The 27,699-nt window shown below is 36.9% G+C and overlaps 1 protein-coding gene across 3 annotated transcripts in view; it reads left to right on the top strand.

Annotated features, from left to right (window-relative positions):
* ulk4 (unc-51 like kinase 4) overlaps positions 1-27,699 on the top strand; it is a 136,488-nt gene that overhangs the window by 19,439 nt on the left and 89,350 nt on the right. For all 3 annotated transcript variants that reach the window (XM_043260592.1, XM_043260591.1, XM_043260593.1), the window contains exons 19-22: positions 1,399-1,482; positions 14,514-14,675; positions 15,577-15,759; positions 19,573-19,700. In XM_043260592.1, the coding sequence (XP_043116527.1) occupies positions 1,399-1,482; positions 14,514-14,675; positions 15,577-15,759; positions 19,573-19,700 (557 nt within the window). The remainder of the gene's footprint in view (positions 1-1,398; positions 1,483-14,513; positions 14,676-15,576; positions 15,760-19,572; positions 19,701-27,699) is intronic.

The following is a 27,699-nucleotide window of genomic DNA, read 5'->3' as shown; positions in this document are numbered from 1 at the left end:
ATTGTTTAATTTACATTAATTTGGAAAATGTACTTCTTATTGGGTGGGCCGCAGTTGAAAGTGTGTCCCTTGTAGCTTCACCACTGTCACGGCTCAGTGATTTCGGTGTTTACAGCCCTACGCAATTAGATATTTTATTGGTTGATGCAATATAAATTTACGTTTTAAAATTTGGCTTGCATCACTATCAAACAAATACATTTTTCAGATTCATCATAAATCAGTGTTAATTATTGCTGTATTAATCTGTAAATAGCCTACACCGTGCAAAGAGAGACCGATAAGATGATGCTAGTTTTCATAATTCCTGCTTTCAAAATTATTTTATCAGCCACTGGGGGGTAGAGTTTTCCCCTTTTTCTCCTGCTATCCCATGATAATCAATTGGAATGGCCATGGAAAAAGTTTACTCACTAAGGTCCTTACTGATGGATATCAGTTTATCGCAAGAGGTACTTCTAATCCTGGAACAAAAGTAAAAAAAAATTAAATAAACTAAACTAAAAATTAAAGGAATAGTTCATCCAAAAATGAACATTCGGTCATCCTTTACATAATTTTTTTTTTCTACTGTGAAAGTCAATGGTGACCCAAAACAGCCCGGTTACAAACTTCCTTTGTGTTCGGCAGAGCAAAGAAATTCCTACAGGTATGGAACTACTTGACGGAGAATGACAGAATTTACTTTTTCAGGTGAACTATTTCTTTTAAGTCCTCAGAATTCCTCAGTTCACCATAAAATGATTAATTGCAAAAACTGCAGCAAAATAACAAATAACAATTTATTTGCTATAGTGATGCATTATTAAGTGAAAATCCTCGTTTTGAATTAGCTGTTTGCACATGCATTTAAATTTTTTACTTAAGAGGATTTTCAAGGCCAATAAAATTTCTACCTTTTATTAAAATTAATCATCAGTTAAACCCCCCTTCAAAAAAAAAAAAAAAAAAAAAAGTTTTAGATTTATAACAGCCTACTGCATGTTGCATAATTCAGCTACATATAAACAGAAATCCAAATCAGGCCTTGACTTGTACGAAGGTCTCGCTCACAATCTGCTGTTGATGTTGACGATCAGTCTCGGCGCTGTGCTGAACGCAAGCATTAGAAGTTAAATGAGAGGAGGATGTTGCTTCGCAGCGTTCCCCGCTTTTCCCCCTAATTGACACGATCATTTCTTATAACTTGAGCTGTGTTTCCCGTACCTGCCTGAGCCGGCGAGCCTGTCGTCTTATTTACAGTCACAGGACTTTATTTATTTAGCCTCATTATGACGGTGGCTGCATTTTGCTGCTTTTAATTGTTCCCCCAATGAGTCTCGGTAATAGTTCTCTCTTTCTCGCCCGCTCACACAGACGCGCACACGCACACACATACTCTCTTTCCTTCCCCTGCAGGAAGAGAAGAAAGAGCGCCCAGGAGGATTGTGGGTCGTTCCTGCTGCCGCCTACACCGTGTTAATGAGGTGCCTTCGGGAAGGGGTAAGACTGCTACACTGTCCTCACAGAGTGTGTGTAAGTGTGCGTACGAGTGTGTGCGTGAATATGTGCGCATGGGGGCGGGGGGATCTGTCTGATAACGAACCTCCCCCAGCCCTTATAGGCATTATTCGCCTGCCGCGAGTCAAGGGCGCTCACTCGCTCGCTCGTCAGTCAGTCCTGTCATACAAAAACACTCACTCACTCACCTGCAGCAGAAATGCTCACGTAAATGCACCTCCGGTCGTCTCAGTAGCAATTAACCACGCTGGCCTGCATTGTTTAAGAATGGAACCATCTGCATGGAGACACATCAAACTGATCATCTCTAGTCTGAACAGACTGTGTTTACTGTTAGTGCTGAGAGCTTCTCTTCCACAGGGGACCGAACACCACACAGACTCCCTCATTATTCCTTTATTAGCAGGGGAAGATCTGCCATTTAAGAAGAGAATTTTAGGAGGTACAGCTTGTGTTGCCGACAACCCCTGGTCTGCAGCGCTGCAAGAAAGTAGCGCTCGGAAGGAAAAAGTCGGGCGTGATAAACTAAAGTTGCTGTTTTCTGGCTGGTCAGCTGCCAACGATTGGCAAAAGTTGAGCCCTCCAGTGAATGTGCCCAATTTTAGCCTTCCGCTTCAACCTGCTTATGCAGCATTTGGGTTTTTTCGTCTCATCATTTTTTGCTGGCGGTTAAATTTATGTTCTCAGACGCTTGAAGTAGTTCTCGCTGGAGTTCATCTGATTCCCTTGAACTTTCAAGGTCGATTTGAATTTTGTGTTTCAGAACTGATGGCCTGTGATGATCAACAGCTGCTGTGTGTTTTAAACACTTTGTTTATCGATGCATCAGCAACTTTTCAAACTTCAGAAGCGGCTATGAGCTGACATCACAGTTGTTTCTGATTCATACCATTGACCGTCTGATGCTAATTGCATGCAGAAGTGACTAGGGGTTGGTCAAAAGCTTTATACAAAACCCTCTTTAAAATAAAGGTTCCCAATTGTGGTTTTCTTCAGCAGTGCAATAGAAGTACTGTTTTGGGTTCCCCAAAAAATCTTTTAGTAAAATTTTTGAATTTCTCAGAAGAACCACCTTTTTTTCTGCAGATATAAATCATCTGCGACAATATTGTAATTGGTGTTTTAATGATATGCAAAAACCATTTAAAACAAAACTACAGAGTGCATTGCAATGCGTCTGTGCATTTAGAGTGTGTTCTTTCAGTAAATGCTTCAGTCTATTTAAAATACATTTAGAGCAATCACAAATTCAAGACATGGGGGCAGAAATATACTGCTTCAATGTCAGTTTCACACAAAGAGCCCCAAAAATGACCAGGATTACAAATGTGATTTATTATTATTATTTTTTATTAATTTTTTATACAACAGATTAATAAACAAGGCGTTAATTAAGAGACTTACGTTTTATATTTCATTTTGTTTTTTATTTTGTGAACAAAAATCATTCCAAACAACCACAAACAAAGTTGTTTTGCGTCTTTGAGCAACATGTCGTGTTTCGATCCTGAATGAATCAATCCTTTTAAATGATTCAGTTCAATTGCAATGGCTGCCTTATTAAACAGTGACTTGCTGCCACCTATTGGCGGTTTTAATTTCACATTTAAAAAGTCTATTCAACACTTTATGATTAAAATATTAAATCGACCATCTCAAAGATTTATGCGGGTGTGTCTGTGTGTAATAAATTTGCTGAGGGATATTGAATGTGGTATCATTCATCATAGACCAGGAAGTATAGAAAGATCTGTCTAACTAAAGATGAATTTCAGTGGTTGCATGTTTTTTTTTCTTCTATTTATTCCAGGGCATAAGGGGCTTATTTGCTGGCTTATTTGTGGCCCGTTATTCTAAGTTCTAAGTTAGAGTGAAGGTCATAGTGGGTACTGCTTTTTGGACAGACAGCCAAAAGACTTCTTGGAAGTGCCTACTTTGTTGGCAGTGACAGTTTTCCTGAAAATATATTAAGCAGCATAAAACATTTGATATTATAGAAAGAATTTCAACACATTTCAAAAAACATTTTAAAATATAACACAATAAATTGTTTTAAATTGTAATAATATATAACAATATTGCTATTTGCACAGTATTTTAGTCAAATAAATGCTTCTTTGGTGAGCATAAAATGCTCTTTTCATGCATGTTATACCTAAAACACTTTTTCAGACAACATACACAAAACTCTCTTGTATAATATCCAATGAATTAACATTCATTGGGTGTAATAATGAGCTTTTCCATTTTAATAATATACAATGTATAGCATTTCATATTAACATACAACTGTAAATGACTCTTTATATCATATTGTCTAATATCAAACCAATAAGCATGTGTTTTGTGGACATTTTTGAAGTTTAGACATTGGGTAATTGCGCTTTAATTTTTAACAACAATCTAGTTACATTCAGTATTTAACAAAGTTTGCAGACGTTACATATTTTGATATTTTGTATCCAATGAAACACCATTGCATGTTACTAAAGTGCCAATTTATGCATTTGTTATAATATAAAATCATCAAAATATCATATATCCAGTGTAAGATGAAAATAATAATAATCAGCAAAAATCAGTATCAGAGCAACACGTAACATTAAGCAGAGACGGAAAAGAACAGGAGAAAAAGAAAAATGCACCTCTATTGTAGGATACACAGCTTATAAGCAAGTCTAGTTCCTCGCAGTAATAAGCTCAGTAATCAGAGAGAGAGCTGGCCCTCCAGCACTGTTACTCCCCAGCTTTCTCTCCCTCTCTCCTTTTCTTCCCAGCAGCACTGCCACCAGGCTGTGCAGTTGATCACTCTCTCCAAAGCAGGTCTAGACTGACAGCGACACGATTGGAGCCGAGGCAACGGCCAGATGCCGGCGATGCCTCGCTAATTACACCCCGCAAACATTAGCGCCACATCTTCTGGAAAGCCATGAAAGAAACGGGGAGCTAATTCAATTCCGCCGATTCCCCAACATTAGCGTCATGCGAGTACAGTAATAAATCCGCATGTGTTTTGAGGCTGATGTAGGCAGTAATTGTAATGCCTCGCTTTGCTGACCTGCTTGAGAACCTCTGCTGATTCAGAGAGAGCTGAGCTCAGGAAACAAGACATCAGAGAGGGAGGGATGGGGAATTAGAGGGAGAGAAGGAGAAAAAAGGCCAGGAGGTGATGATGGGAGAAGGTTGGGGGAGGGTAAGGAGTGCATAACACACACAGAGAAGATGAGAGTAACAGAGCTAGCCGGAGAATATTGTGTGCTCAATCGAGAGTGAGAGTGCTCTTAATTCAGAAAGACAGCCAGAGCAGCATGCAGACAGGTTTTCAGGTCAGACTGCAGCTGGAAGAGCCGTCCGTGATTTTGTGTGTGTGTGTGTGTGTGTGTGTGCGATTCCGTGTGCGTGGATGATGAAAGGGTTGTGCTCACTGTAAGTGGCGTGTAGCAGAGCCTTGGGCTGCAACTGGGCATCACACTACTCTTCCATTAAATATTTATTACACACACACACACACACACTGTGCATATTCCATCCCCTCCCTATTAGCTCTGCCTGTAATGCCTCTCTATAGTGCGCACTGACCCTTCTATGACTCTGAATATCTGTGATGCAGTTTATACCAATGTGTTTTTGCCTCTGATCTCCGTCACTCCGTAATCAAACACGCTCAGTCGCTCCACACACGCTCCCTCTTTGCGTTTAGCAAAGACACTCTGCTGAATCGGTCACGAACCGCCATTCGGTATGCATCACCCTGGGGACCGGTACCGCGGAGTGAGTGTTGATCGCGAAAGGCTACCTAATTTGGAAAAGTTCCATTTTAAGTACATGAAATGAAAACTGTTTACTTTGATAGTGCACGTCGCTGGTCATATTGCGAGTGTGATTTCATCGCGCAGATTATTCAAATATTTCCACATTCGTCTTTGTGTAAATAGAATTTTTTTTCAGCAGGAATGCCTGTGAAACAACATTGCGGTCTTCGCATACGCTAGCGTTCACAAGTTTGGAGTCTGTAATGCTCACCAAGACTGCACGTCATTGGGTAAATGAAATTTTCAGCAACACATAGGATGAGTTACGCCTAATATACTTGTTTTTTTTAGTTCACATAACTTAAGTGCAATTAACTTAAAATTGAGCAAACTCAAAATAGTTTGTTAGTAAATTTGATTGTTAGACTTTACAGTAAAAGCTGTAAGGCATATCTGGTTAATGCATTTTCTGTTCAAGTTAAAAGCAAGATGCTGAAACAATGATTATTGAGAAATTCTTAGCATTCTTCGCTTTTCTTATTCTTTTCTTTTCTACCTTAAAAGTGAGAAACCAGAAAATACAAACCTTGATAGTCTTAAACCATATCTATTCAGCCATTTAGATGATAAGCCGATTGTGGCGAACTGCGATGCTGTTTTTGTTTTTATTAGCATAGATGCAAACCTCTTTCTTATTTTGTTGAAAACTGACCTTTTTGAGATCCAAATAGGTCGCCCTATACAAGATTTGTGTAGATTTGACGTAAAAGTATTTTGGGATGTCGAGGGGAGGTCATGCTGATTTTTTTTTTCCCCCCACACAGCAGAGCTAAACATAAGTGGTGATCTTAAAAGGGTAAATAAAACACTGTGTTTCAATAAGTACAGTATGGCTTTTTTTTTTTTGTTACTTTATTTTTCTCTCTTTTTTTCCCTATTTTGCTGCGTACTATGCCAGACAGAGCAAGCTCAATGTTCAGAATGCTTGAAATATTCAAAGGCAGTTCAAAATAATACATTTAAAGTTTCAGATGGTATTTTCTTAATATATTACCTCTGTTTAATGGACATTACAACATTGTTTATAAGCGCAGCATTAGGAGAAGCAACTTTATATTGTGGCTGTTCCATAAGCGCCACCTGCTGTCTGAGAGTGGATTTGTGATTTTAGTATAGTTTCATAAATCTAAATTCGAGCCATTCTGTTACCCCTAACCCTTTAACCGAGGTTTTAAGCTTTCAATTGATATATAATTATGATTACTTAAACATGTCATAAGGAAAAAGCAAACAACAAAGAATTTTTGTGTCAAAGGTCAGAGCTCCTGTTATGGTGCATACACTTTTACTGCTCCTACATAAGTTTCAACAACAAAGAGTGGTACAATATCTATTTAGGAGTCTGTAGGACCTTTCCAATGAAATATAGTTTTAGTTTATTCACGTATTAAATGGCTACAGATATTTTTAAGGCCAGTTTAGTCTGAAATAGTGCAAATAAGCATCTTGTTCCTGTAGTCCTTTGTTCTATTTTTTTTTTTAAATCGACAGTCAATTTTAGAATTGGTCTATTTGCTTGTAAAAAATAAATAATAATTCAGAATTTTCCATGATTAGTAATGACAGTGCAACTCTAGTTTTTGTACAGAGCCTATACCGGTTTGCTTAGACAGTCATAACTTTGGCTATTAAGAGTGAGCATATACATTTGTCCACTTAAACTGGTATAATCAGTAGGTACAGTAAAAGAAAAAATCCTAGCGGTTACATTTTTAATGAAGCATTACCAATTATTATAGATAATTTACTATAAATATATTCTAAACAAATAAATAAATAAATGACTAATTCTTAACGACCATTATGTTTTGGGCGAGTGGCGCTACAAGATATTTCACAAGTTAAACTACCCTGTACATACTGATATAACAAATAGTTACAGAGGTCTGCTTAAATTTAACTTCTACATGTTAAATACACGGCCATAGATGGTCATTAGCCGTTTTTATAAAATTACTGTTTTATAGATTACCTTTTTCATATAAATTGTAGTACAAAGGTGTCATATCACAGAAGCAATATGTGAATGTTTTTTTCACGTTGACTTCACTGAGCTTCTTCCATCTTCTGTGTCTTGACCAGCTTTTTGATAGGGAGAGACCAGATTAGCTGGAATAAAAGAATGTTTATGCCTGGGACTGAATGGATTGATGCTGAGAGAGAGAGAGAGAGAGAAAGAGCTGAAACAGTGAGATCACACTAATGAAAGGCCTGTCTGGCTCAGGCAATTTACATAGGCCTTTATTCAGGACCAGGTGTGCTGCTCCTTCAAACAGACTCTCTCGTTGTTAGAAGGAGCCACAGAGAGATGACCTCCTGTAAGCTTTACGTAATCTCTGTCTCTCACAAACACACACATGGAAATCCAAAGTAGGCTTGAATGAGTGTGTTTAGCTGTAGAAAACACCTGTACTCCATTACGAAAAATGTTTATTATAAAAAAGAGCTCAGTCAGCATAATTTTACATAAATGTACCCCTTTAATGGTTTCCCAGATGGTCGCAAAATGCCACTGAGACTCAGGTTTGAGATGGAAATAGTAATTGAGATGATTGCTGTAGCAAGCACCACTAATTATGTTTCATACCTGCTGTATATTTTTTGAGCAAACCCCTAACCCTGACTATTGCCTTTCAACTTGTCTGCAGCATTATTAGTTTAGTGAGTTTTACACCCGTAAAAAAGCCAGTTCTCTTGTACTGAAAATGTACTTTTATATGTAAAACCATTTATATTTAAATGACACAGGCTGTTCTTTAAAGAGGTGTTTGATTCCGATTAAATTTTTTACTTTATTTAGTTATTGTGTAATGTTGCTGTTTGAGCATAAACAATATCCGCAAAGCTACGTTGCTGGAAGTTCAGTGCAAACAGTCATATTGGCTTTTAAAATGACAGCATTTTAATGTCTATAGTTATGGCTCGTAGGGACTACAATGAGCTGCTTTGTGGGTTGGTGACATCATAAAACCTGTAACCCCGCCCACATGAATATGTAGCAAAGAGGACAAGGCTATGTTGCACCGAAACAAAATAACATATAGTTACACAACATATAGCATTAACACATGTTAGACTGCACCCCATAAACGCAATCAAGCCTAGAAAAGAAACAACAAAAGATGTTTTGATTCATAACATCTACATTTACATAGTCATCAGAAAATCACTTGAAAATGAATATTTGTGTTTTTATTACGTAACTTATTATGGCATAATCCATGAGTCGTCATTTGCATAGAATACTTTGGAGTGTCTTGGATAACTTTAAAGTTTTGAATGATATATATTTTCATAATTCTTGCAAATTGTTCTCAAAAGTATGGGTCGTGTAAGTGGGTTTTACACATGTAACTTGTAATAAAAAAAAAATAATAATAAATTCTTTAGTTGTGTTAATGATACATTGAAAGAGTCTAAACTTTCCTACATTTAGGACAGTAAACCTGTTTAAAAGGTATTACGTAATTTCACTGGCTTCGAAACTGTTAAACTTTTTAACGCTCCATCTCCAGTTTTTGTTTCGGCGTGCATCGACTTTTTCACAAATGTGGACTAGTTTAGGTTTGACCTCCTGTTACCGTATCGAGTTACTGACTGCTGATGTTGCGAGAGAGAATTTGGGAGAAATACATAAATTCAGTAAAGTTTGGCTTGAGCATGGCCCGAGGCAAGAATCGAGCTGGGAAGCTCAGCAGAGGTGTGAGAGAGAGAATGAGGCAGAGATTGGAGGACAGATCTCTGGTGAGAAGCTGTCCTCACCTCGTAGCCCCTGTAAGTCTGACATTGTGTGGGTTTAGGAGGCAGCTGCAAGTTTATATATAAACATATACCGGAATAAGTCTTGTGTGCATCAAATCAGCTTAGTCAGGCAGAGCACATGGCATATATGAGCGGCACCATTTGGGCAGGGTATCCGGCTTACGCTGTGTCCTAACCGAGATGGGCGCGACAAGTCGTTTGTATGTTCACTAAAGTTGTCAAATGTACTGGTGAAAAAGTCAAATAATTAAAAAGAACCAGTCCAGTTTTCTGCAATATTTTTGGTACTGTCTCTTTTAATCATTTTTGATTGACAAGGGGCTTTTTTGGGGGTATGTACATATCCACTTATGCTATATAGTGGCTATATCTGCACTTCTTAGACAAAATGCACTTGCAATTGTACAGTTGAATGAATGCAAACAGAATTTTTAATGTATTAAAACACATTGTGCATTAGCAGTGATGTTGTCTAAAAGTTTTCAGTTGTTTTATTATTTAATCTTGAGGTTTAAATTGGATGGATAGATGGATGGATGCACGAATGGATAGATAGACCGACATGCAGACAGACAGATAGATATAGGTAGGCTAACAGATGCTTAGTTAGATAGCGGGTGGGTTGCAATGAGGGTTTATCTAATAATCCTGTCACACCAGACATTAATCCTTGCATTTAGACTTGCATTTAAACCATCACATTGATCCAGGATTTAATTTATATTTAAAATAGTTGTTTCATAACTTCAAATCGAAATCTTAATTAGGGATTAATTTTAAACTTAAAGAGGTTTAATGAAATAAAGTACCTATTATTATGTTAAACAAAGAGAACAATAGAGGTTGTGTTGTAAGGTCTCAAAGAGGTGTAAAAATAAAGATTAAAGCTCACTGAGTCCGGCATGTGAACAAGTCACTCAACTCGGTGCATCTTGGTGTGATTCGTTTTCAGTTACATTAAATCTTAATATATCAGGAATCATTACTCTGATGCTGCTGTGTGTTTTAGGTCGGGGTGCTAACTGGAACTGGAAAACACCCTAGTTTGCATAGCTTCAGTCATCACTCAGTTATTTTTCTACATCGTATGTTCGTCAATCAGTTATTATTGATCGATTCTTCAATTTATAAAGAAAATTTAAATCGTCGCTTCTTGAAAAACTGGCATAATATATCAATAATAAAAATGGAACTTGCTGCAACCAGGGAAGCCTCTGGCTCTTTTCTTCTACATAATAAATGAAGAGAGTGCAGACAAAATGCAATATAAGGTTTGTCATGTTATCTTGCAGTCGGATGCCTGATGTTTGGGAAGATAATCGTTTAAGACAGTTACGAATCAGAGAACCAGCTGTGCAGTCATCTTTAGGATTTCTTCAAACTGCCATTTCTGCTGTGGCTCTATAACATTATCTAGCTGGTGAAGTGGATTTATTAATTCAATTCATTTAAATTCATTATTAATTAAAGGCTCATTCATGAACTCATACGAACATACCTTCATCCTGTGGAAATACAATTGGAAGTCAGAAGACGAGCACAGCACTGAAAAGGGGCAGAGCTGCATAAGATTGATACCAGATCGTTTTGCTGACAGACTTTTTTCACATGCATTGACAAATTCAATATTGTTTTACATCGTAGTTTATTCACACGTCATCTCTTTTTGTTGCATGAAGACATCCTTTTTTTTTTTTTTTTTTTTTTTTTGCACATTTTCAGAATTTATGTGCATCAAGTCATAAAAAAGCCTGAAAAAAATCACATTTAAATTTTCTGATGTATTGAAATCTTCATATTTACAAAGCCGTTTTATACGCTATAAACAAAATATATGATCTATATGATCTGCTTTGTTTAAAAAAGGGGCGTTAAGATGTAAAGTTAATGTACATTATGTTACTTATGTTTTATGATAAAAAAACAGACTGACTCTTAAGTGATTGAAGTGTTTTGTTGACGCATGTAATAATGAATAGAGCATTGAGATGCGGAAGTTCAAAAACAATCTACTTAAATGCATATATGTTCACGTATGGCTGGGCGATACGGCTAAAAAAAAACGATCACAATATTGATTTTTGCTCCAAATTGAAAGTTGTATAAACCTGACCGTTCATTTTCCTTAAAAAAAAAAAATAGAATATATTTCTTAGTTTCTGCATGTTCTAGTGAGTGGCACAGTTTCAAATAAAGATTTGGGTTATTTGATAAAAAAAATAAATAATAATAATATCACTTTCTTGTCTCTTAGAAATGCACATTTGAAATTTTTGTTCATTAACAACATCAGTTGGCTAATACACTTAAATCATGATAAACAAACTCACAACCACAAATAGCACCTCAATACTATGAAAAATAAATGTATGATTTTAGGGTAGCCTATTTGCATGAAAAAACTGTAACGGTAAACACATTCAGTATGAATGCACACATGCTATTGTTATTACAGTAAACTATGGTATAAGCCTCTTGACTGTCTCGTTGCACACAGTGTTTCTGCTGTTTGGCTTTAAACTAGTTTAGTCATTTGTGTTGTTTTCTCAGCTTCACACTGGATTTCACAGCGCTGTCATCTGCTCTAGTGAGCTCGTGCCGTGCCGGATAAACGGTCCGTGTGGCACAATTCAAATGAGTAGTGCGTTTTCGTTAGAATAAACATCATTTCTAACTAAAATCAGCATGGTCTTCATATTGTTTTATCGAGGAAAATTATATCGCGATAATTATCGTTAGCGAATTTTCGTCCCCAACCCTATGTTTGCTTGAATCATACGTGATCCGACTTCCCCTACAGAAGTAGCGAGTAATTAAAACAATAAGTTGTTTTTAATAATTCTTTGCAAATCGTCTTTCCTAATAATATGCTAATTGGCAAGTTTCACGAAGGTTGTGGCTAAAGCTAAGAGTCTCTCGGAAGAGAGGGGCCTCATCAACATGTAAAGGAATACGCTACAAAACACTTTGCTCTGAGTTTTTGACAGGTTAAAAAAAAGAATGCGTTTTTGTTTTAAATCAGTGTTTTAAAATGATAATGGTTTTCGTCTACACTGCCGTTATCACAGCATTTCAAAAACAATCTCCATTTACACTGCACAAGTGAAAATACTTGTCACATGAATGTTCATGCAGGAACAACCGCAGATGAGCAGTGTTTCGCATTTATCGAGTTATATTTATTGAATAATTACACTAAAAGTAGAGATGATAACTTGGACTGTGCGCATAAGTGATGCTCACGGTATGCAAATGAACATGGAAACAATACATTTATTAATTTGCGTTAAAAAGACAATCGTTCAGTGTTTTTATTGGTGTTATGTGACGTAGCGGTGTGTGACTAGCGGCGAGATGTGGGGCGATGACATCGTCTCAGAAAATATACGGATTGGCTGTCAACAAGAAAACGCAGCATATTCAGAGTTATCCACTCTTGTTTCTCTCTTACAAAATGCTGGATCCGTCTGGATGAAATACCTATACTTTACAAAATCGAAAGAGCTAAACGCTTCTTAGTGTAGACGGGGCCTAAAACAGGCCCCGCAGTGTTTATGAATGTCTCGGACCGCTGTCCCATATAGTGTACATAAACGCACCGGTGTAAGCGAGGCCTTGGCTGTTCAGGTAATAGAGTCGCACCGGACGGTGCTGTCTGCTCGGCCCGCTCACAACGAGAGCGTGAATGCGTGTACACATGTGGACGAATGAGAAATCGCTGTATTTAGATTTGGGTAATTTCTAGTGCGTCCAGTCAGAGCAGTCTACAAAACACTCTCCCCTCGACCACGGTCAGATGATCCCTAAAGCATCTTACTCCGACCTCAGTGGAAATAGACTAGCTGTGTATATTTGAAAAAAGCACAAACTCGCCTACAACAGAGCGTATTTGTCCTGTGGAATTTAAATTCTTATTGAGAAACCTCAGGCTGGTGGATTTTAGTTTCATTTTCTATGCCTTTTTGACAAGGCTTGTGCTACAAGAGAAAAAGAAAGCGCTCGGCGCCCACCCCCGCCCACCCCCACCTCTTGCGCCCTGTAGCAGCTGTCAGTCATTTCCCCTGCTCCAGCGAGTGCCAGCTCTAGTTCATTACCTAAAGCCTCCACGAAGCCAGACCACCAGACTCCAGCACAAAGACATACGATAGGGCCAGGGACTCTGGGGTAGCTGCTATGTTATTTGTGTTGCGTCAGAATATTCTACTTGAGAGTTCTTTCTACTTTTTGCCTCCAAGATACAGTATGTGTATTAATGCACCTCTTCCATGGACTAAGCTGAACTTTCTTTTAGCTTTGAGACGGGGGTCTAGGAACTACATTACAGCGAAGGCATCCATATTGCATAGCAGCAGTGCACAGTGTAACTGCGCCTCTAAGATATGCCCAACCTCTCCATTTGCTATTTTCCTCACTCGACTCTGCGTGCCTGCCGTTTGTTGAATGCTGTTAAATGTTTAATTTCCACCAGATACGGTTGCAGAGAGACACGCTCAAGGACAGGGGTCCAAATACATAAAAACACAGCCAGCTAAATCTCAACGTATTGCCCTTCGTTATCTGCGAGCGAGATTCGCTGTGGTGTGAAATTTAAGGAAATTATTTCACTCAAGTTCGGAGGGTGTTGAGGGACTATTAGGTCATGATGTAATTGCGTGAAATTCGTAAAGGTCTGTGTGTCCCACTTACAAATGAATTCAGGAACGCATGTCTTTGAGTGTAATGCTTAACGCCGCAGCCTGTACTTTAGATTCACTAAAACGCTCACATTTTTCAGAGCACGGCTGCATTTAAAGTCTGCATGCAACGCTGTTAGCCACCCAGTATACGTTTACGTAATCGGATGTTTATGGGGCTTGATTTTAACCGTTGGGAAATGTTTGGATCGTGAAAAGTGGGTGTTACATAATAAAATGGTGGAGGTGGATATAGTCGAAAACTAGGAGGTTCTCGTAACATCATCCAAAAAGGTTGGATGTTGTTTTAGAGGTGGAGCAAGTAATTACATTCGCACTTTAGTTTGGGAACAAATTCTCACTGTTGACTAAGTATTAACTGTAAACTTCTAATCAGTAAACTTCAGATTTTCTGCTTATTTATAGTCAGTAAGGTAGTTATGTTTAGGTGTGGCGCAGAATTAAGCGTCATGTAGAATTTTTATTGTAAAGTATTTTATAAGTACTAATAAATAGCCAAAATTTGAATATGTTAATAGTGAGTACTAGGCCGCATGTCCACCAAAGCATTCTTTCCCAATGACACACAGACTTTGTCCCTAAAATAAAGTGTGACATGTTTTTTTTTTAATATTCAAAATGTGGCATTTTTCAGTCAGTTGTGGCTCTGCAGCACATGATGTGTTGGCAGACTTTAGCAATTCTGTGCATATTGTTTTAAGCCAAAGCTGGATATTATGAATTATGGGGGATTCATGTTTGTTAGGAGGAGTTGGTGGTGAACCACATGGCTGCCAAAACCATAGAGAACGTGTGCTGCCGTGAGTCTCAATATGCCCAGGGATTCATCACTGCAGAGGTGGGACCTGCACTCTGGTATCTGTTCACACACTCCACAGTGGATGCTCTCAGGGTCAGCGCTATATCTGTGAGTATTAAACATATTATTACGTCTTTAAAGAGGTGTTTCAACACAAAGTTCAACTTTGCATAACGTTCAATTCAGTTTCCATTCTGAGATATGATTACAAAGGTTGCAGTGCAAATGTAATGATCCGATCACCAAAGATCAAAGATCATTTTTTTTCCTTTCCCATTGAGCCAATGCCCACTGTCCTGGGTGTTTTTCAGGGCAGTTTTTTTTGTCAGGTCCTAGTCTCTACTTTGGAGAGAGGGTTGCCCTTCAGGACACGGATTTGTGCGATTCTTCTCAATTTGCCAAACACTTTTGAATATTTTTTTGTGCAACCAATATGCACCAAAATATTGTTGGGTTTTGAACTGTAGTGACTATTTGGTCAAAAACTTGTATATATGAAAGTTCAAAAAAAGTTGTCATTGTAGTAAAATACAGAAAACTTGGAAAAGTACATGGTAGTTGTAATCGCCCACATGAATTATTGGTTATTATACCCGTTGATTGTCACTTGCAGCTTTATTCATAAATGTTGTTTTATAATTGCCTGGTACGGGAATTATCAACATTTGAACGTGTGTTTTTTTTAAAATTAGTATTAGGAGTAATTAAGCGCATATTAATGCCTTATTCTACTTGACCTTATTCTAAATCTACAGCTTAACAACTATCTTACTAACTACTTGTATATTTTTTTTAAATAATTAAGTGTTCCCTATTCTGAAGTGTTATAGTTGTTTCCTTTTGTAACCTCATCTCTAGAACTGTATTACAGATCATTATTATTTTAATCACAAATTTATGTACCTCTATATGAACAAATTATTAAAAATTACGTAATGAAGAGCAGCTTTAAAGATTCTGTATTCAACCCACCTCCACCCACCTGTCTTACGTTTATCTGCCCTTCCAGGCTCTGTGTAAAATAACACGGCAATCTGCGGGGGCCTTCCAGAGCGTGATTGACAAGGTGGGATTACCCAGCATCCTCAGTTGTCTGGTGTCAGGCATCAGCCGTGTCCAGCAACACATGCTCACTATGTTCGCTGCCATGTTGGCATCAGGAGCACATTCCCACAGACTGGTACAGGACAGGGTATGTATACTTATATGAAAAAGTATGTGTGTGCATATCTATATAAATAATCCAGTCCATATGCAATGTTAAATAAAATCATCTCAAAAATCATCCAAATTGCATTTTTTTATCTCTAAGAAATAATCCTGATAAGTAAACACTTACAGTATATAAACATTTTTAAATGCAGTATATTTATATTTTTAATCAGGTTGCCAGCGTCCAGATCAAACATTCCCGATAACATTTATAGAAATTTTTCTAAAGTATAGCAGCTTTTCTAATGTTAAGCAAGAGTGTGCAGTCTTAATAAATAATTCTATAGTTTATCGTTCTCGGCAATGCTTAGGATGAGGTTTTGGGATTTGACGTGGCTGCATAATTCATAGTTATCAGAAATATACAAACATGTTTTTATATATTTAAATATTAATAAAGTGGCGGTGTGAACGAAACACGCACCTTAATGATTGATGTGTTTATTTTCTCTCATGTTCTTTTTTTTTTTTTTTTTTTTTTTTTTTTCATTCAGAAAACCTTCACACTCTTTCCTATCACTTTTAATGAGAGTGTTAAAAATAGTTGAGAAGCATATCAGTAGGGAAACAGGAAAGGACACGTGTGCTGTGTTGCCTACAATTTAGTTGCACACAGCAATTCTAGCATGTGAAGTCCTAGGTGAGATTTCTTTGAGTTAAGTTTGGAGCAGGGGAGCATCCGTGCAATTGCCCTGAGAACATGGCGTTTTGTACTTCCTGTTCAAAGAAACCCAAAGGACACTGCACAGATTTTACACACCTTGTTGCATTCCGACTGCGTTTATGACAGCACTTACTCTTGCACTGCTCTCTACCACTCTGTTTTTCTGTTGCTGACTATTAGTCTTCTGCGCGCTTTTCCCCACTGTTTTTCTTTTCATTCTCACCATATTTCTCTCCCTTATCCTTATTTTTTTAGTTCTCTATTTTTCATTATTTTCATTAGGGGGGAAAAAATCAACTATTAATATTCATACCATGACAGAGAAGTTAAATCACTAAATATATTTTACTTAAATAAAGGTCTGTTAAAGTCTTCAACAAGATACTCTGTGAACATTTATTTATAACATGATCACTAAAATTAATATATTGCTTTTCAGTCCCTTTATTTATTCAGTGATATTTCCTATAGTCACTTTTTTAGTATAATGAGGTTTCAAACTTTAAAAGCATATAAATCGGTAGTCCAAAACCTGTCTCTGGGTTTGTGCATTAAAGGTTCTGTGAAGTGTCTTGTGTGATATCTTTGTGTGATGAACGGACTGATGTTATTCATTGAAAATCTTGGCACCTTTAAGTGCATAATGTAAGAAATATAGTTATTTGTGATTCTTGAATGAATAGTCTTTGAGTTAAGTCTTTCCAGCAAATTCAGTCAGTTCCTAGAGAGACAAAATTAGTTGTATTTATTATTATTATTGTTATTTTAATCTGATTACAATCGATATGTACAAGGAGTGAGGAAAAAAGTCAAAAATCAGTAAACAGGTTGTAAGTATTGGTTTCTTTAATAAACAAAGCTACAATGCTATCAGTCTTCAAATGACATGCGCTTAACAAGTGCAGGAATTTTCGACCATCCCAGTTCACTTCATTATATTGAATAAGCAGGAAGTTTATCAAAAAAGTGTAGAAATTTGCTGTATAGTAAATACCAGCAACACCATTGATATCTATGATTCAGCAAAAAACACTTTAGATATATTATTTTCATACTATTACAATACTATATGCCTATAACATTTAGAACATTACAGTTGCCCCTAGTTTCCTTTATTGCTTGTGACTTGTGATAGAAGGGGTCAGTACAATATAAATAAAGCTTTATGGTACTTTAACTCTTTAGACTTTGCAGTTCTGTTCAGACCATGTGTGTCTGAGTTCAGACCTTCCCAACTGGAGTGCCGGTGTAGCAGCAGTTTAGAATGTCAATGCCCGATGTGAAGGAAATGCTGCATATAGAGCAGTATTATTTATTTATTTATTTAGATATTTAGTTTTCAAGCAAGTTCTGCCAATAAGTTTTTGATTCCTTTCAGTTTGGCACACACACTTTGTACATCCTGTGCCATCTCTCTCTCTGCGTTGCGTTATTGACAGCCTGCATCGTTCTTAGTACTGGCAGCACTTCATCGGTCAACAACTTTGAGATCGGACCATTTTTGTTCATCTCAGCAACAATACAGTGTTCTGAAGCAGCTGCGTTGACAGCCGCTATGCCTCACTGCCACTCAGCATTCTTTCTTTTGTTAGTAACACCTGCAGAAAGACTGGCAGAATGCTTTTTTTTTTTTCTAACCTTGACTTTTGGAGGCAGAACTTTATATTTTTATATATATATATATATATATATATATATATATATATATATATATATATATATATATATATATATATATATATAATTAATATTATATATATATGCTGTATATTTTTTAGATTTTTTATATAATGGAGGTTCAATAAATTTCATTACTTAAAGTAATGAAATGTTTCGTACTATCATTCAAAAGTTTGTGGTCAAAATGTTTGAATGATTTTCACCAAGGCTGCGTTTCTTTAATACAAATACATTAAAACTGTGCATTCCTAAACTGTTAATTACTATTTATTGTATTTAATATAATACTATTTTGTAGTGTTTACTTTTTTTTCTATTTTTCTCCTGTGATGGAAAAGCTGAATTTTCATCAGCCATTATTTTCTATTTTTTGTAACAAGAAAAAGTGTTTGTTTGTCTAAAAAAGAAAAGTAAAGAAAAAACACAAAACGCTCACACACACACACACATTTAATCATGCAACCTCGACAATAATGTCAAGGAATCTTTTCAACAGTTCTTTCCCCATAAAATTCCTATAAAAAAGTTAGTTTCTTAAAAAGTTTTTCAAAAACTGGTTGAAACTTCTGTTTCTCCTAGATTTAGCCAGCAGCCCGTGAAGCAGTGCAGGCCACGAAGCGTGTCAAGAATGAACGAAACCTTGTATGACTCTGTTTTGCTCTTTATCTGAGACCGTAATCAATCGCAAAATGGGCTGTTTAAATTGATTTAAATGCCACTGTATACTGCCTTCAAGGCCCTCTCAGATTAACAATGCTAATTTTCTTTGACCTGTATTCATTTGCATGTAAATTTCCAATTTGAGTCTGAATATTAGGAGAAAAAAAAAATCGTTTGAGTGCCTAAAACTTACTGGATCACCTCCGGACCAATTATAAACTGCTGTGGATTTCTCAGTTTAATTCCCCTGACGAATAGAAGTCCAGAACACGGCGTGTTTATTCATACATTGTCTAGCATAGAATTTAAATTTCAATGAAGCGTCGAGCGACTGGGCTAATTGGGTAAGGAAGTGCCGCAATCTCGGAGTGCAGCTTGGAATACTGTTGATGTAATTACGATCCATGCCGAGAGTACAGTAGGTGCGTTTGAAATTAATTAACTCCTCTTCTCGAGCTGTAGTTAATCCTAATGTTTCGGATTGTTTTTGCTTTTGACAGTTCCCCCCCAATTATGCTGATAGTGAAAGTTAATCAATTCCTCCTGATTTGCTGCCCACTAAATGCTGTGGAACTCATTAGCTTATTAACCTCTGTTTTATATCAAGTGCATTTTGGGGGGCTTTTCCATCCCCTCCAGCACCTCGCTGTGTAAGTGATAGCACCTGTCAAATTACTGTCAGACAATTGGGGCTTATGCCACACTAAATGTCCAGAGACCTCCCGGTCTCTTTAAATGATGCATGTGCGCTAACAAGACTGCGCTAACGGCTTGAACGCCTCTTTGCAGGACTTTGTTATGAAGATAATCCGCTCTCTGGAGAGTCCGTCTTCAGTCATCCGTGCCAAGGCCTTCCTCGTTCTTCTGCAGGTCCTTATGAACAACAGAGAGATGCTTCTGCTCTGCTGTAACTCCAGGTAAACACTCTACACAATGAAATCCCATCAACCAACTGTGCAGGATGCATCGACAGAGCCCGCGCATTATAGATCCGGTGAAATGCTTCTGTTCCTCAATAGCGCTGAGAGCCAAATAGACACGGAGTGGTAAACAAAGAAACGAGCACAAAGGAAAAAAGAAGGATAGATGTTCCTCTTGTGCCCCTTATCCAAGTGCAAACACATCATAAACCACACTACAATACATTCCACATATGAATCAGAAAGAGAACGTTGGGGAGATGGAGGTATGGAAACACATGGACCAAATCAATATCATATATGTTTCATAAATGGTTGGTAGATAGATGCATGAGAGGAAGGGAACTCCAGTGGGTCTGTTTCTCTACTGGACAGTAGCAGTTTTGGTTAAAGATTTTTAAGGAATTTCAGGGACTGCAAAAGTTTCACGAAACTCAGCAGGAAGCTCAGTACTGGTAATGTACAGCTAAAGTCAAATGCTTTTTAAAAATGTAATGATGTCCATCCAGGATTCTACTTTTTTTGTTTTTTTAATCATGATATTACATTTACCAAAGTAACTCAAGTTAAGTCACCTTTAATTATATAGCACTTCGAACAATAGAGATTGTGTCAAAGCACTTGACAGAACTAAGCAATAACATGGTAAGCTGCTTGCATTTCCTCTGATTCCACAGGTCTGTTTGTCTGAGGTGTTTGCTCCTGCTTAGATGACAGTCAGTTGTAGACCTCTTTTGTTACCCAGGCTGCAAAATAATTTACCTTCACTCTTGTGCAGTATATCGGGATATTGCTTAACACTTATGCCAGAAGGCAGGTGAGCGAAATCTCCCACCATTGTTACTTGACAGAAACATCTGAATCCACGTAGCATGAAATAATAGGTGTGTGTGACTTAAAGCAGTGCTTCAGAGACCGATCGGTGCATGACATTTAAGTACTGTGAGGGCGATTATAAAGAGCATATGGAACCATTAGCTGTCAAACACTCATGTGGTACTTTGATATCATACACTGATCAGTCGCTGCTGCTTCGCTTCAAGTCGAACACACCTAATGCATTGCAACTTTCAATTAGAGATAATTCAGTTAGATGATTGTGATTTAGTGTTATGAGGTCTTGTGCCTGTGTCTTTGTGTGTGTGTGTGTGTGTGTGTATATATATATATATATATATATATATATATATATATATATATATATATATATATATATATATATTAGTGATTATCTTGAGATTAAATGTCAAATTATGCAGCATCCCAAAAGAATGCAACTTTTTTATTATTTTGCTTTGCATTCCGCTATCACAAATCACAAAAATTGAGGTACTGTAATGTAATTACAGACCCACTGGCAGGTGACTCTATATATATATATATATATATATATATATATATATATATTTATATATATATATATATATATATAGTATATTAATGTGTTTTATTAACTAGTTTATAGTATATATATATTTATAATATATAAATTAATACAGTGCTAAGTTTTCATTAATTGTAGTGGTGTGTCTTAGTTCACTTTTTATGTGTAACCCATTCATAATTGAATAATAGTTGTATTTTTTATGCTAGGTACACTCTGCAGAGTTTTAGTAGTGATAACTTAAATTGCAGTGTCTGACATTGTTATATAGCAATGGAAAACACAAAACCAAAGAGATGTGTCAGAATAGATCTGTACATTTAAGTCTTGCAGCGTTGAGTGCAATGGACAGTCCTTTTTTTATGCATTTCTTTATTTTATTATTTTTAAATAGGGATGTGCATCTCCATAACTCAGGCCGGTGTGATACGATGCGATGTGATTTACTACTTTTACGATGCAGTGCAATCCCATTTTGATTTTATTCAACACAATACGTTTCGATGCAATAGAAAAAAAAATGTTATTGCATTTATCACTTGAGTTCAAACGGACAGCAAATCATAAATTAACTTACGTGTCTTCTGACTTCTAATGCCTCGAGGCCTGTTTTATAAAACATGTTTACCAAACCGGCCAGGCTTATTTCAGTTAGTCTGACTCACTGTCAAATGATTTGGTTTCATCAAGCAAATTTAACGAAGATAAACCTCAGTCACTTCGGCAACTTTTTGCTGGAAAGCTAACCTGGTCCAGTGCAAAAGGCATTTAAAATAACGACTTTAATAATTTGTCTATTTTGTGTCTCTTATAGTTGAGAATATATAAGCAGACAGCTGCCTCTAGAAGCCGCGTGAGAACTTTAATAGATGAGTACTATTCTCTCATCCTTCCTCAGAAAAGGTTAGCAGAAAAATAGTTGAAGATCAACATCAGGAGCAATTTTCTGTTTATTGCAGATGCTGTGAAAGGGTGTTAAACATGATGACAAGCATTATGATTGCTTGTCACCATCTGGAAGTCTCCCTGACAGTGTCTGATGCATCACGTCAATGTTATCCGGTAGAGCATGCACTGTAAATCTTTCCGCAGCTGACCAGTGCAGTTATATGAAGTAAACTGAGCACTCACTGCATGCTGTAATTTCACTTGTGTGTATATGTGACCCTGAACCTCAAAACCAGTCATAAATCGCGGGTATATATGTAGCAAGAGCCAACAATACATTGTATGGGTCAAAATGAATGATTTTTCTGTAAGTAAAGATAATCTGTGTTAAGATATTTGGTAAATTTCCTACTGTACAATATCAAAACTTAATTCTTAATTAGTAAAAAGCTGTAATAGAGTAGATAATTAATAATTGTTTTTGGGTTTTTTTGTAGATGTTCAAATATCCTGGACTGTTGCTACAAATTAATGCTGTTAGTTCATGTTAGAAATATGTCTTACAGCAAATCCAACCCTAAACCTGCTCGACAGTGTTAACAAATGCAAAACTGATTTAAAAAAGGTTGTTGATGCAACCCTGTCGTTTTAACTTTCTGGAGTGTATGGAGATCTGAACTGTTTTGTTGAACCATAAGTACATAGTATTAGAAACAGAGCTCCTTGCCTCTCACATATATGTCTCTATATATATATATATATATATATATATATATATATATATATATATATATATATAAACAAACATACCGCCTATGAAAACCCATAGATATATAGCTGGATATGCGTGATGCTAACATAAAAAAAAAAATCATACCCAGCATATTAATATGGTTTTGAAGTCTCGTAATTGTGCGAAAAATTGTCCTTTATTTATCGAAAGTCTATAAATTTGTGTGAACAGGAATAAGAGGTGTCAGAGTTTTACTGCCTCTATTGTTCATTTCTTTTGGAAACTGCGGTCATACGTTCTTGTTGGTATGTATTCCGTGCACCAAGGTACGTTTATGCCATGAGACCAGGTAGAACATATCCCAGTTTAATATGCAGAGACAGCTGTAAGTGATACATTAATAATAGATTTCCCTGAAAACAGTGAAACTCTGTGGCACTTTCAGAGCATTGCATTACTATAAAAAAAAAAAAACTGTAAAAAATAAACTAACAAAAATACAAATTTGGTTTGAAATTTCCTTAATCCAGTTTTTTGGCTTTGTAGCCGATTGGCTTGACCTCCAACTGAGAAACCAATGGCAGAAGCGGGCCGACAATTTAAAACCGTTACTTTTTCCATCACTGAATTTCTTTCCTTGAATCTTACATAAGAAGACTGGATCTTGAAACTGATCTCATTATTCCTTTTGTATGTACATCTTCAGAATACAACTGGTCATTTTCTTTAATCATGTTCTCCTAATTCATCTATATTTAATTTGAAGCCAGTCTTGAACAGCTGAAGCTCTTAATTGGCCTCATCACTGTCTTACAAACACAGGATGTCTGTCATCACTAGCGTTTCCTCTGCAACAAGCCCAGGAACGAGATGTGCTCTCACTCTCTCTCTCTCTCTCCTCATCTCTCTCTCTTGCTCATTTTCTCCATGTACCTCCGAGTCCAAGCAGTGCCTTGCTGATGGAGTGTGTCAGAACTGACCCAGCGTTCTATCTCCCAGAGTGAGAGCGTTTCCTCGCTGTTCTCATAAACACTTCTCTAATTAGCTGTGCAGCGTCTGCTGCATGCAGCCCTGTCAGATGAGTGCTGCAGCCTGCCTCAGACGTGTCAAACCGGACACGTTGTGCCCAGCCCCTCTCTGGTCTGAGCAGACACATGGAGTTCTCCCAGCTCCCAGATAAGGGGATGTTTTTAACTCAATGAGACGGCAGCAGAGCTCAGAGGTAGTGAGGAGATGTCTCTGTTCTAGGATTGGTCCTCTGGAGGTTTCTGATGGGGAAGGGGGTTGGAGCTCTACTGGAGTTTTTAATTTGAACGTTGAGATAAGAATGTTTCATTTTAGAGGCCGCAGAAATGGAGTTTGCAGAATTTCTGCATTGTAGAAAACGGTTTTATTACAGCGGTGATAACTACTAACCTCTATACTGTGGTTAACTGATCATTTGAACGCCATTATACTCTAACAATGTGTGTGTGGGATTTCCTTTATCCATATGGACTTTATTTTTCATATTTATTGTGCTTCGTTTGATCGTCACAATGAAATATTTATGATTTATATCAGTTTTTACGGACTACTTCTAATTAATTTTTACAGTTGAGGATAATATGCTGGGTTGACAGTGCTTTACAGGGTTGTTCTGGATCATTTTAGGTGGGAACAAAAGCATTATTCTAGCTCTCGCTTAGTAAAGGCGCTGTTAAATTTGAAAAATTTCCCAGGCAAGAAAGGCCTATGTTAATAATGTAGCGATGCGTGAAGTCACTTTCAAACCAAGCTGATTTCTGTTCAACACAAGCAACAAGTGTGCGAGGAACTGCAAGAATACAAAAATGAGTGAGGAATTTCACTCAGCGACTGTAAATGCAACTGCACCTTATTAATGTTTTAGCTAGCTTACCAATAACTACTATTGACATTTCCACTAATTATAGTTTATTTAAAATCTTAATGGAGGCTTCTTACTATACACTGCGTTCTACAAGAAAAAAAAACGAATGTGAGATAGATGACTAATTCAGTTAAATAAGCAAATATTTCAATGACACGATTATGGTTGGCTAGACAGTGGGTATTGTGGTTGGAAGTGGGTTTTTTTAATGAGAAATGTCCCAAGAACAAATATATAAAATTAAAATATAATTAGTCATTCTAAAATTGTAAGATCAAGGTAAACTGTTATGTATTATTAATAATGAGGAGTCCTCACATAACCAGACTTTTAGATTAATCTGTTTATATTTATATATTGTTATAACTGCAACTATGTTACTCTATGACACATGTTACTCTAACTCTATGAACAGAAGTATAAAATAGACAAAAGCATATAAATAACCCAGTCCAACAAACCTCCAGAAGGTATATGAAAAGTACATGTGCACATGACAGATGGTAAAATATCAAGAAAACCTGATGTGTACTGGCAACTATTCATTATTAATGGGCATTCTGTTTTTTCAGGATATTGATATATGATCTGTTCTGGTCAAGTAAGTTTTGTTTATGATTTCCATTTCACACTTGTGTAAAATGTCATTTCCTTTTTGTCTCCCATAACTGGTTAGTATTACTAAGTCTATATGCACGCTTCGCTTTTTATGCTTCTGTTAACATGGCGTAAGCGTTTTCTTCTTATATATAAACGTTTTATTTGGGAGTAATTTTGAGGGTAGCTTTTGTTAAAAAAAAAAAAAAAAATTATAATAAAAAAAGTTTACACTGTTTACACCCCCAACAGTTACGTTAGTTTCACCAGTTACACACTTTTGACTCAATCCTCCTCACAGAACTGTTTTAGTTCAGCGATATTTGTGGGTCTTTCGAACATGAACTGCATGTTTTAGGTCCTGGCTTTTATGTCGTGGAATATTGTGTTGCTGCATGATCCAGCTATGCCTCAACTAGAATTCACAGATGGATGGTTTAACATTCTCTGCTACACAGAATGGTTTCTTTAGCTACGACAAGGCATCCAAGCTCCTGATGCAGAAAACCATTCCCAAAACATTCCCGTTTCAATTCATCGGTCTGTAAGACATTGTTCCACTACTCTTGAGGATCATACAGCTGCAAACCTGAGACAGGTTTTAATGTTTGCTTGAGTCTTCTTTGCTAGTCTGCCATGGATCCCACTTTTCCTGAGGGTAGAGTCATGTACACTGACCTTAGCTGGGGCCTAAGAATTCTTTATATATTCAGTGTGATATCCCAGGTAACTTGGAGAGATTTCACGGATGGTTACTCTTTGGACAAACTGGCAGAGTATGTCTAATTTTAATGCATTTTAAATAAGCATGTTTAAATTCATCTTAACTACAAACGAAATGGTCTATTTTAAAGCATTTGAGACTGTTAAGTTGGGGCTGATCTGGTTGTTGGTTAGTGCGCACAAAAAAACAACCTAAAATGAAATATTGATACTCTTACCAGGTTATTTTATTGACTGGCTGGTGGTAAATGAAATTTGAGTGCCCTTGGTTTAGCTGGAGCTGTTCTCTTGCATCTCTGTCTTGTGCTGCCCACTCTTTAAATTAGATTCCATGAATAAGAAAATCTGGTCTATTTTCTGTACAGCAGTAGATCTAAAGCTGCTCCCAGAGACCCTCATCAGTTCTCAAAAGAGGTCTGTCTGTGCTCTGACACACCTAATTCATATAATCAAGGGTTTGATAATTCACTGATAAGTTGAAAATGTTGCCTCAGAGCAGACAAAGACCAAATATATGACCCCATTCTGTAGGTCTATAAGTGCCGGTTCACAAATCACTGCATTACAGCTCAAACTGTCAGGATAACAAAGAACGCAAGGGAATAAAATGTTACCCTGTCACTCCTGTTGTTCCCAGTCATTCAGTCAAAAAACGATCTTGCGTAGGATTCCAATTATAACTGCATGCATGTAGACCTAACCGCGCTCAGCAGTCCTGGCGCCCAGTAAATGTAATTTATTGTGAAAGTCACTGTTCCCTTTCCTCATTTCTATTCTTCCTCAGGTAATGTAGCGGCCGGCTCGCCGTGTCCGACTAATAAAGGACTGCTTGATCCTAACATCTCGAAATAAATGGTTTTGTAAATCACGCTCATGTCTCCGGATTTTCATTTTCTCCCACGTGCCTCCTCACCTACTAGTACTGAGTATCCCTGACATCCGACAACAATTCATTCTGAGAGAGGGAAAATGATAGCCTTTTGGGAGGAGGAAATTTATTATAGGCTAATCCAGTCTGGCAGCAACAGAACTCTGGTGCACTTGTAAATATCAGGGTTGTCATTACTGCCTCTCTCCTGTCAGTAAGCAGAGGTGTGTTCAATTTTGTGAGGACCCTCAAAGTGCTATCTATATGGGTGCTCTTGTGATGAAATATCATTCTTGTGTATTTTAGATTTGTGGTGATGATTGCTCGTTGACCAAAACATGAAATTACTCAGGAAAAAAAAGAGACAAAGAGAGACCTAAGGCAAATACTAATTATGGAAGAGAGAGCCCTCAGTAGTTCTATAATTACAGTTGACCATAATACCGTATGGGGCTGTTTTTTAGGTGTTTACTTTACTGCAAATAATTATAATAAAAACTAAAAATTATCAACCAAAATGCCCAAGATGTTCTTAAATATCATTTGCTGGGACTACAATTAGGGATGGCCTTTTTTGGCAATTTCTTATTTCGATCATCGTTAGGTTTCATAAATAATCAATCAATTACTCAGGTTATAACAAAGCGGTTAAGCACAGGTAAGGATAGAATGAACAAATATGATGACAAAAATCACTGCACCATTATTATAGAATCAGTTTTTAATACAGTCAGTACCGGGCATTGCATTTGAGCATGAAACTAAGCACTGGTAATATACAGAGTATTTAGCATGTTGATAAATGTTAATATCCCATCTCATCCTATATTAGATTAATCAGATGTATGTAGCAAACACAGACATCACTGTGTGACTAGACAAGCTTTTTTTCTTTTCTCACGTCTATACTTT

The sequence above is a fragment of the Puntigrus tetrazona genome, chromosome 16, assembly GCF_018831695.1.
Source record: "Puntigrus tetrazona isolate hp1 chromosome 16, ASM1883169v1, whole genome shotgun sequence".
In the NCBI taxonomy this organism is placed as follows: Eukaryota; Metazoa; Chordata; class Actinopteri; order Cypriniformes; family Cyprinidae; genus Puntigrus; species Puntigrus tetrazona.
Note: the sequence above shows the minus strand (reverse complement) of the source record. Positions and strands in the feature narration are given on the sequence as shown.